The 10,145-nt window shown below is 43.0% G+C and overlaps 2 protein-coding genes across 2 annotated transcripts; both read right to left on the bottom strand.

Annotated features, from left to right (window-relative positions):
- Window positions 1-1,405: 1,405 nt before the first annotated feature.
- On the bottom strand, window positions 1,406-3,274 carry tmem141 (transmembrane protein 141). The gene is made up of 5 exons (XM_088281775.1): window positions 3,109-3,274; window positions 2,906-2,972; window positions 2,484-2,567; window positions 2,292-2,402; window positions 1,406-2,140 (listed from the first exon to the last, which is right to left on the bottom strand). The coding sequence occupies exons 1-5, from the start codon at window positions 3,169-3,171 to the stop codon at window positions 2,079-2,081; spliced, it is 387 nt and encodes a 128-aa protein (XP_088137901.1). The 5' UTR covers window positions 3,172-3,274; the 3' UTR covers window positions 1,406-2,078.
- A 337-nt stretch (window positions 3,275-3,611) lies between these two features.
- Window positions 3,612-9,150, bottom strand: zmynd19 (zinc finger, MYND-type containing 19). The gene is made up of 6 exons (XM_088282033.1): window positions 8,866-9,150; window positions 7,122-7,181; window positions 6,943-7,049; window positions 6,633-6,773; window positions 6,006-6,186; window positions 3,612-5,912 (listed from the first exon to the last, which is right to left on the bottom strand). Exons 1-6 carry the CDS (start codon window positions 8,914-8,916, stop codon window positions 5,769-5,771), a joined length of 684 nt encoding a protein of 227 aa, XP_088138159.1. The 5' UTR covers window positions 8,917-9,150; the 3' UTR covers window positions 3,612-5,768.
- Between the last annotated feature and the right edge of the window lie 995 nt (window positions 9,151-10,145).

The raw sequence follows: 10,145 nt of genomic DNA, 5'->3' as shown, positions 1-10,145 counted from the left end.
GTCTAATAGGGTGAAAGGATCGTGTGCATTTGAGCATTTCTTTAGAGCCAGTGTCAGTGGAATGACAGTGGGTTGTCCAGTTTTATGCCACACTAAGAAGGAAAGATTGAAAGAGCAAACACAAACACACACACCAATTTTGAACATTTCTTAAAGAGTCCGCGCATTGTCATGCTCCAGGTGATCAACAAAGCACACCGCAGCCGTAACAAGATCTATTCTGGTACCAATACTGCATCAAGACTGCCATAAAACACAAAGAAGGAATGAGTATCGTAGTCGAACACGAAGTAGATGCTCGACTAACTGTTGGCTTTTCTGATTTTATTTCCTTGTCAACAATATTGGGTTGAATAACTCAACATAAGCAGTTGCGTCTATTCAGTATTTGTGACCACGCCAGCTTCATGAGTTTACATTTCTGATTTGCGATTGTAAATATTGAACAGGTTCAACATTTACGATTGTCGGCCCGGATCGTTTTCTTGTAGATCGGGGAGGAAAAATCACTCTTCCAGAGGTCATCTCTTAGAGACAATCTGACACCTGACATTGATAACAAGGAAGGTAAAACGCTCAAATGTGTGTGTACCGCATTTTGGAGCTGCCATAGGTTGCCAAGTGTGCTGCAGCCGCTTTCCGCAGGCGTCGACGACACTCGGGTTCCCTCATTACTTCCTGTTTCTCCCTTCTGTGTGCATGTGACAAGAGATTTGAGATTTGCTCCATCAATTCTTGCATCGGAAAGACAGAGTGCGAAAGGGAATGTTCAAAACGCTCCCGTCTTGAAGATTTGAGTTACTGCAACGGGAGGATGAGCTCATGCAGAGCTGCACTCGGGAGCCAATAAATAAAAACACAACCCAACACAAACATTCTCTTTTCCAAACTCTATTTGGAAACCGTGTTCATCGCGCCACTGCTGTGAGCTCGCACTGCCAGCTCAGCAAGTTAGCCATTTTGCATGTTCTTGGGGCGTTAAAGCATGACCTTTGATCGCTGCAATCACTTCTCATGGAAGGCAGCATTGTTGGAAGGGGCAGAACATGTGCTGGTTTAGATTGAAGTGGGAGAACACGACCGACAATCAGGCCGGATTGGCGCTTTGTTCCCCTCCACAACTCACTAGCATGGCTAATTTTCAGATTTTTCAAAAAGATTATCGAGTGATTAGCCTAACCTGTGCAATATTTACAATGACCAAGTGGCAATACGCAAAACCAAGAGATTGTTTATCCTGAGTGATTATTCTGTGGTGTTGGCGGTGTTCAGAATAATTTCTCATCACCCATCTGTTCAGGAAACGCTCAATATCTACAATCATAATTGTTGAATCGGTTTCGTATTTCCAAGAGCGAATCCTTGTGTGTGCGGTCATCAGCGTACCAAGACAACATAACAGCAGTATGCTCACGCACATTTTATTTTCCCTTGGATTTCTTCACATTTTATAAATAAAATAAAATCTAAAAAGAAAAATCACAAATGTACCCAGCGTAACTCACAAAATGAAGTCACATGGGTCATTTAAGACAGTAACTTCACACGAACAATGAAGTGTACATATATATAACATTCCCATTATGACTTTTAATCCAAGCAGATTGTCATTGTTGAGCAACTGCTGAGTGACACTGCAGTGAAAAATGTATCACAGAGCCAACAAACACATCCCAAAAAACGTAATACCAGATCATAAGCTTAATATCTGATGCCTACAAAAATAGAGCAATACTAAACCCCGACTTTCAGTGTATCTGTTTATCCTTGTGTTAGGATGGTGTCAAGTCTGAAAGCACATTTTTCATGCAAATATGAGAAATCATAACGGATTTTATGGTACAGGTTCAGGATGGATTACGCATTATACGCTTAGATGATAGTTAAGAACGTTATAATGTGACTTCAAACATTTGAAGTGCCGTTAATAAAGGTTTTATGAGTATTGGCAATTTGACTATGGAACAGCTTATTGATTCATATCTTATATTTCCCAAGTGAAAATCAGTACTTGAGGGGAGACCAGAGCCCCGGAACAGACAGGCTCCACTGTATAACATGGTTCTTTTTAAAAGCTTTCAATCCATCACATCGCCATATTTTGTCGTCCCAGTCCCGGGTGGTTCTTCATTTTTCTGCTCTAAAAGACAAAAGTAAACGTAAGGTTTGTGGTTGCAAGTCAAAGCAAAAATAAATAAATAAATAAATAAATAAAAATCGGTCACAGATATCTCAAAGCACCACTCTCTTATGTCATACATATTGTACAGCACATTCAGCAAGGGAATTACTTTGTGTTGGGAATCTATCCGGGACTTTTCCGGTTTCGAGCAGTAACCAGAGGTCGGAGCATTTCTGAGTTTCCCACCGTGTCACAGCGTAGCTGCCCACCGATGACCCCACTGAGAGAGACAAGAGATGGAGATGGAGACTTCTTAGAAAGAAAAGAGGGGGTTGGTTGGAATTTTCCATTGATTCCTCACAGATGGAAACGAGCAGGTTCCACTGGAGGGGATAAGCAAGTCTTTTTTGTAGAACCTTCTGGAGAGCAAAGAGGCCAACAGCACCTGGTAGAGAAGATCGAAACAATATCACATCAATTATCTATGGAAACGTGGCAGCGGCTTCCACTGTTTAGTGATAGGCTACAAAGACAAGTTATGCTAACTGGTGGAAGTGAACATTGTTTGCAAATGTGTGACCCAACATTTTTGTCCACACATGCCTGAGGTATCTTCTGCCCTCGTGTGGTAGCTAAAAGGTTTATCTTGGAAATTATTTCTCTCGAATTTGATAGATTTTGTCAACAAAAGAACAGTGCTGAAATGCAATGAAAAAAAATTCAAATTAGTAAAACGAGTTAAAAAATACTTTAAAAAAACAAAAAAAAACAGGATCTACGTACCAAGAACAAAGATTCCACTGCCCTTCATGAATGCGTGAGACTGACAGGCGGCATAACGTTCTAAACCCTGAAAGACAAAATTACTTACAACGAATAGCGAAAATTGCATATTTTCATTTATATTTTACATCCCAATCACGCAGTGTCGTGAGCGTATAATAAAGCAAAAGGCAAATACGAAACGGTAAATTGTAAACGCTCACCGGGTGCTTTGCTACGAGCTCATCATCCACTCGAGTGAGCCCAAGATTGACCATTTTGAGCATTAAATCTGAAATTTAAAGTTTTTTCATGGATAGTAACATTAGAATCAGTTAACATGACCGACCCAGCGCCCGGATGCCGTCGGACACTTCCAAAACAGAGAATGAAGGTGAGCAAAACTAGGGCGACCCCGACAGACCGGCGGTGGTACTGCACTTCGTTGCACATCGAATTGATGAGTCATCGTTTTTAAACGAGTCATATTATGAAGAGAGAAAGGGTGGACTGACTTCAAGTAGACATGTATTTTTTTCACAGTCAACTAGTGTAGAAACAAGCCCCTGGGTGATTATGTTAAGTAGCCCTACTGTGACATCACAGTGAAGCAGAGTTTCAGAACTAGGCTGCTAACTCAAAATTTATTAGGTTGCTCAATTCCACACTTGATCAAGTAAATGTTCCATAAAACATACACATATACCAAATAAAACGTACAATAGGAAGAGGTTCATCTTTTATTTGACCATCATTTTACAAGCAACTGTTATCGCCCAACTCTAGTCACATATTGTAGCTCTTAATTTCTAAGTGATTCATGTTCTTTTTTTTTTTTACAAAACAAAAAAAGGGTGCCGGGTGACAGTCGAAATCCCACCCGGTCTAAGGACAAACACGCTAACAATGGGAGCAGAGTTTTAGTGCAGTGGTGAAAACCTGTTCACGCACACGTACAAAATACACAATCAATGAGTCGCATGTCAACGTGGGACACATGCTCCAAGTGTCTGGACTCCTCAGCGAAGACACACTAAGCAGGTGCATTGTGGGTGAAGGAGGAAGGCAAAAAGTTGACACAACAAACAAGGAGGTGGTTCACTTCGTAAAGTCTCCAAAATCAAACAGAAGGTGCAGGGGATTCAAGTTTTTATACGTGGAAGATTTCAGTGAACAGTGCTTTTCTGGCGAAAACCTGAAAGGGGGGTGGAAAAAAAAAAACCACAATCAAGTAGTACCCCACCCTAACACCCAAAACGATTCCAAAATGAAAAAAAAAAGATGAATAACGTCTTGTACTGTCTGCCCACTTCAGTTTGCCTTCAAATATCACCACCACAAAAAAGGTTTTCACAAATATTTTAAATAAATAGAGCTCCATTGATAGAAATTCTTCCCCCCAAAAAAGAACCCCCCCCCCCTCAGACACACGCGACAATACCGACTGAAGGACTAAATCATGAAAATAAGCGTCCATCATCAATCTGAACAAGTATCGTTTCTTGTCGTTAGAGATGCCAAAAGTACCAAATGTTCTCTTCCCAATTTAAAGCATCAATCTCCACTGGTAGTTTCAGATAAAAAGAAAAAAAATCATTTTAATTGGATCGTGACAAAAAGAGGGTGTCCCCCCAAAACAAAATCGGACATCATTTTGCGGTCTAATTAACAGTCAATTGTACGTGAAAATTCAACGAGATGTTCAAATGTTTGAATTGGATGACATTCGCTAGCATTGAAAAGGCATTTGGGAGTCCAAATGTGCGGTGAGCATTTTACGGCCAAGTAAAAATACACCCACTGGAAAGCAGATTCAGACCAACAAATTCAAAAAAAAAAAGTGGAAGGCAAAATGGAAGACGTGTCATATCAGAGGTCGTGCTCATAATGAACATCAGTTCGAAAGTTCATAGTTTGAAGACCGTATATTGATAAAATACTGATATTTATGGATGAGTTATTCCAATTTTAAAATTATTGGCCAAATGAAATATTTGTCCAAGTCATTTTTACCTTATTGTCACAAAATCAAAAAAATACCAATGTGCTTACTAAAAAAATGCCTTGAAGAGATTAAATGTTTTTTTGGGAGGTGGGGGGGGGGCTGTTTTCTGAAAACACTGAAAAAAAGACTTATGCAATTATACAATTACCCTCATCAATTGAGCAAAGATGTCAAATATTTGGGAACACCCTGCTTTACCAACATATTCTTAAAAATATTAACCAGAGATGTTGATAAAAAGTGGAGAGATGCACAATGGTGAGATAAATTACTGAAATTTGTACCGTTGACTGCAAAACAAATGAAGATTGGAAAAAAAAAGAAAAAAAAAGCCACAATTTGGCAGCTACTTTAATACAAAACAGTGAAAATGTCTAATTGGATTCAATATAAAATTAAATTGGAGTATGGCCCCTCTTGGAAGATACGCACGCACACACACACGCACACAAACACACATACCCATGGAGTCCTTGGCAGAGCAGACAATGCACACGCACAAAATACTGTTAGTGTGATCCAATCCGAACAGAAGATGGCGTCCGTATCCGAGCGTGGTCCAGTTGGTCGGCAAGACAACTCGTTACCTCTCGCGTGCGAAACGATTAGCAGCAGCAGGTCAAGCTCGGAGGGCGTCACCAAACCCCAAATACAGGGGGAGGGAAAAAAAAAAAAAAAAAAAACTTTCCCTGTTGTCCACGTGAGTAGGAAGGGGAATTGTACGGTTGTGGAAGTGTGCGCCGATGTCCGTTTATCACCTACTTCCAAATCCACCAAGTGAGGCGAGCGCCGTTGTCTCTGCGGTTTTAGTCTGTCGCCTTCCCCGTGCCCTCGACCCGAATATCAAAACGCCTCCCGCCCCCTCTTCCCTTTTTCCGATCACCGCTCCGGTTCAGACTCCAGCGCCAGCGCACGCTTGCGCTCCCGACACTGCTTCTTGTGGGCGGGCCAGTCCCTCTGCTGGCACTGCGAGCCACAGTAGCGCGCCACCTGGCAGCGGCCGCAGATGTTGAACTCGCGGAGCTGTGGAAGACAAGCAACCGTTACAAAAGGATTTAAAACACACTTAAAGAAAATTGCATTGAATAGGAAAATGAACCATTTTTCAAAACTCACCCGCCTCTCAATGAGCGAACAAGGTGGGTAGTGGCACTCGTAGTACGTGCACGAGCACTCCTCTTCCTCCACCAGCTCGCCGTTGGCATTGTAGTAGCGTGTGCGGCTCAGCTCCAGATACTGCTCCTCCACCGGATCGGCCGGAACCTGCTGGATGGCCAACCAGTACAGTGACTGCTCCCTACGGGGGGAAGAAGAAAATGTCTTACAAAAACACAATGTCAAAAATTACACATGACGACGCAGTTGGAGGATGCTTGCCGAAAAAAAATTCAAGATCCTTTTTGCCGTTTTTATAAAATATCAAGTTTGATTTTAAGACACAAACTCAAGGAGCTACAAGAGGCAGGTTGTGGTTCTGACACAGATTTGTGTTTTAGAGCAGTGGTCCAACACCAAGAACCGGTTCACGGTGGCACATAAGCTTCGCTCGCTAAAAGGCACCACACTTTAATTGAAGATATTTTCAATAGTGGAAGAACGTGAGTGATTGGTTGCCTTAAAAATGGCTGGTGACCAATCCAGGGTGTATCCCAGTTCGCTCACCAAAAGTCCTTTTAGATTAACTGATGACAGCAATGATGACATAACACCTCAGCTGCCCCAATCGGAACTTCCCAGCCTTGCCTTTGCTTGCTGGAAATCTCCTCTGGTTTGGGACTCCAGCCGACGGGGACCAGCCGCAGGTTGTCTAGCCTGTTGTCAACCGTCACAGAGTTGATGTGGATGACTTGAAAACTTGGGGCGATGCCTCCTCTGTGCTTCTCCCTGATGAAACCAGACAAGGAGTGACACGGTTAAAAAACAAACAAAAAAGACTGATTGCACAATCAGGCGTGTCTTCCAAAAGGTGGTTAATAACTTAATTGTCGAGACAAAGCCGGCATCTGTTTCCATCTTAATCAACGGGTGATTCCCAGAAGACCGAACGACTCACCAGAGCAGCTCGTGCAGCGGCCTTCCCGCCCAGCGACCTTTGCCAATATCGAAAGCGTAGGCGAAGATCTTTGCACCGTTCCCGTCTGCGTCGACCTCCATGCGTGCCTGGTCAGACAGACCGACTTTAACAACGGGTGAACATGATTGATGTGGGGGAGCTACGTTGTCCGTCCTTACCTCAAAGGCGTAGTTTTCCACAAGAGGGATGTCTTGCTCATCAATCAGTGTGTATTTTGTCTGAGAGAGCAATAATATAGAAGTGAGATTGCATTTCAGATGACCAAAAATAGCACATTGCACAATTCGTTCGGCACAGAATGTTTTTGAACAAGACAGACACAGACGGACAATTGCTAATCCATCTAAGAATTCATCTCCAGACTTAAACCGAACAGAGAATGCATTTCATCAGCTGAAGAATGGAATTTTGATTCCAGACTCCACTATTGTTGATTTGACTAACAACTTTTTACAATTTAAAATGTTGAAGGTTATTTTTAGTCTTAAGACGGTAGACATTTTGGTTTTAGAAGTCAAAAAGTTCAGGGAGCTCCCAGGGTCATCAGCGTTTTTATAAAAGTTAAATGAAAACTTGAACAAGAAACTAACTCCCTAGTTTACTACAGTGGAAAAAGGATTCCAAAATTTCAAAAACTAGAATGTTAAAATTTCAGTTAACTTTGTTTTAATTTCATACAAAAGAAAAAGTTGCAGAAAATGACTTCCCAGCGTCAGCAGCAAATCTGCTAATGGAACTAAAAAAAGATCTACCTAAAATTAAATTGATCTCTGATTGTCTTTTTTTTTTTAACACTGAAGTGGATATTGTGCATTTTTTACATATGGCCCGGCGGATCGCTTTTTATAATTGTTATTATTATTTGTGTTTTCTGTTCAGGTTTATTTGCTTTGTTAAGAGCTAAGATGGATTTTCAAGTGCTCTATAAATAAAGTTAAGTAGAGCATTATAGTCCCCATCCATGCCTTTTTATTGCCCCACTTATTTGTTTTGAAGAGCATTCACAGTTATACAAATTTAGTTAAAACAATTATCTCACAGTGCCGAATCAAAACATTTTGGCAGTTACTTTTTACCAAATGGAGGAAAACAACAATGTCCACGTCCACAGACTGCTCGTCACGTTCCATCTCCTAAGCGGGGTGGCTTCCATGTCATATGCACCCGAGAGACCCCCACCCACCCGAGGCATGCTGAGTGTCGAAAGCGCGGCGTCATCCGCATGACACACGGGTGGAAACACGCGACGTGACAGCCCAAGAGTGCATCATGATGCCCGCACGCCGGCTCTTTAACGCAACAACGTTCCACCCCAAACGTGTCCCATGACTAGCACGCATCTATCGCCTTGAACTCATTTATAATTTGGGCAAAATGTATGGGCTGGGGGTTCATTTGCTCATTAAGCCGGCTTCATGTCCTGTGCAAGCCAAGATTTGAGTCCGCGTCTGGGCAATGGCTTCCTCGTCTAGTAATCCAAATGTCGGTGCTAGCGTGGCCATGCTCGCTCAGCTACTTGTCGTCGTGTCAGTAATATGACTCGCGCCGGGGAAAGAAAAACGTTTGCCTGCGCAACTGCAGCGTGGCAAAATCGCCACGAGCCAAAAAAAAGCCATTTCAGAGGCAATAATTAAACAATAGCCAAAATGCCGACAACCCCTGCTAAAGCTAGTTAGCATCTTACCCCGAGACTGCGTGGTGGTGGCGGTACGAGTAAAGACGACCCACCGCCGCTTCCTCTAAATGTGTTTAAAGGCAAAATTGTTTACATTGAAAGAGCACCAATCGGGGGAATTCCCCCAAACCTCGATTATAACCTCCTAACGGCTACATTTCGACTCGCTTGGCGCTCCCGCGGGCCCTCCATTGGCCGCACATGGCAACCCCAGGATGGTCGCTCACCTTCCCGGCCACACGGCCGAGCCGTACGATCCCCAGCTTGAAGTCCGACATCGGGAAAGAGCGAGGCGTGGGATCCAAACCGGTGTTAAACGTCGTCGGCGGGGGGAGGCAGCCCCCTAAAGCCCCGTTGCAATGCCGTTCGGGTTAAGTGTCTCGACGTCAGGCGGGACTCCGGCTCTCTCCGGCGGCAGCCCGGCCTCGGTAACACCGCCGTTGGCGCAGGGAAGGAGGGTGAGCTCCAAACGGGGGGCGTGACAATAGCAGACGCTTGTCCGCCTGGCCAAACAAAACGTCCGTTATGTTTTCTCAAAACATTCACTTCCGGATTCATATCCAATGGCACCGACTCATGGCTCCGGCCCGCCCATTTCTTGTACTGCGTCATCACTCTCGTGACCGATTCCATCTATTTTCGCGGGGAATGGGTGATAAACTGGGAGGGATTTGTCAGTCGCTACACGTCTTTATTTTTTTGGACACGTTAACGCTACAAATCAGCGGTTGACGTCACGATGCATGACGTTTTGCTTCAGAAACAGCATCGAAGCTGGGTTTTGGTGGTGCACAAACAGTCCTGCCTTCATGTCCACTCCAGAGGCTATAAGCAAGAGAGCTGGACTGCGGTATTTGCCAACATCTACTGAGTCAAGGCACATGTTGTACTTTAGAAAAATCACACAGAACACCTCCAAACAAAAAAAATGTAAAAACTACTTTTGATGCACCCTGTGTTTTAAAAGTGACCCGATCAAAAACCCCTTACATCATGATGATCAGACTACATTGTAAAACAGTTACCATTGTTGGTATAACAATGTCACACAGTGAAATATTTTGAAATTCTACCCCACAAGTCAAGACAATACTAGCCTGTCAAACAATCATATCCAGTTACACAAGGATACGTCTGAAAGGGGACTCACCAAAAAGTGCCCAATTTACACAAAAGGTCTTTTGGGAGTGACAAATGATATGTATGGAAAGGTTGTCATTAAAGCTTAAGAATGAATGTCTTTCTCCACTGAAGTGACGCACAATGTCGCTAAACAAGGGGTTGCTGAGGTGTACGTTTACTACTTCTTCCTGAACATACATACTTATAGAAGTTGCTTACTATTACATGTAACGCAGGACACATTTTCAGTTACTGTCAAACATACAGGCCTACATTACTGTTATAATGTTTGGCATGTTGAAGCTGTCAAATCCAAAATAAAGAGAATCCAGTGGTGTGCTTTTTGTGAGAAAGTCTTCAGAAAATAGGATTCAAGATGTTTGAC

Source organism: Idiotropiscis lumnitzeri, chromosome 18 (genome assembly GCF_059441095.1).
Source record: "Idiotropiscis lumnitzeri isolate Australia: NSW breed Sydney's pygmy pipehorse chromosome 18, RoL_Ilum_1.0, whole genome shotgun sequence".
NCBI lineage: Eukaryota > Metazoa > Chordata > Actinopteri > Syngnathiformes > Syngnathidae > Idiotropiscis > Idiotropiscis lumnitzeri.
The sequence above is the reverse complement of the archived record's forward strand: the minus strand, read 5'-3'. Positions and strand labels throughout refer to the sequence as shown.

What these genes read in the sequence shown, in the direction of transcription:
- tmem141 (XM_088281775.1), bottom strand. Translation starts at nt 3,171, where the DNA reads ATGCTCAAAATGGTCAATCTTGGGCTCACTCGAGTGGATGATGAGCTC. An exon ending in AGCTCGTAGCAAAGCACCCG is followed by an intron (nt 2,973 to 3,108) that starts GTGAGCGTTTAC and finishes TTTGTCTTTCAG; the next exon opens with GGTTTAGAACGTTATGCCGC. An exon ending in CAGTGGAATCTTTGTTCTTG is followed by an intron (nt 2,568 to 2,905) that starts GTACGTAGATCC and finishes CTTCTCTACCAG; the next exon opens with GTGCTGTTGGCCTCTTTGCT.
- zmynd19 (XM_088282033.1), bottom strand. Translation starts at nt 8,916, where the DNA reads ATGTCGGACTTCAAGCTGGGGATCGTACGGCTCGGCCGTGTGGCCGGG. An exon ending in TCGGCCGTGTGGCCGGGAAG is followed by an intron (nt 7,182 to 8,865) that starts GTGAGCGACCAT and finishes TTGCTCTCTCAG; the next exon opens with ACAAAATACACACTGATTGA. An exon ending in GTTCGCTCATTGAGAGGCGG is followed by an intron (nt 5,913 to 6,005) that starts GTGAGTTTTGAA and finishes TGTCTTCCACAG; the next exon opens with CTCCGCGAGTTCAACATCTG.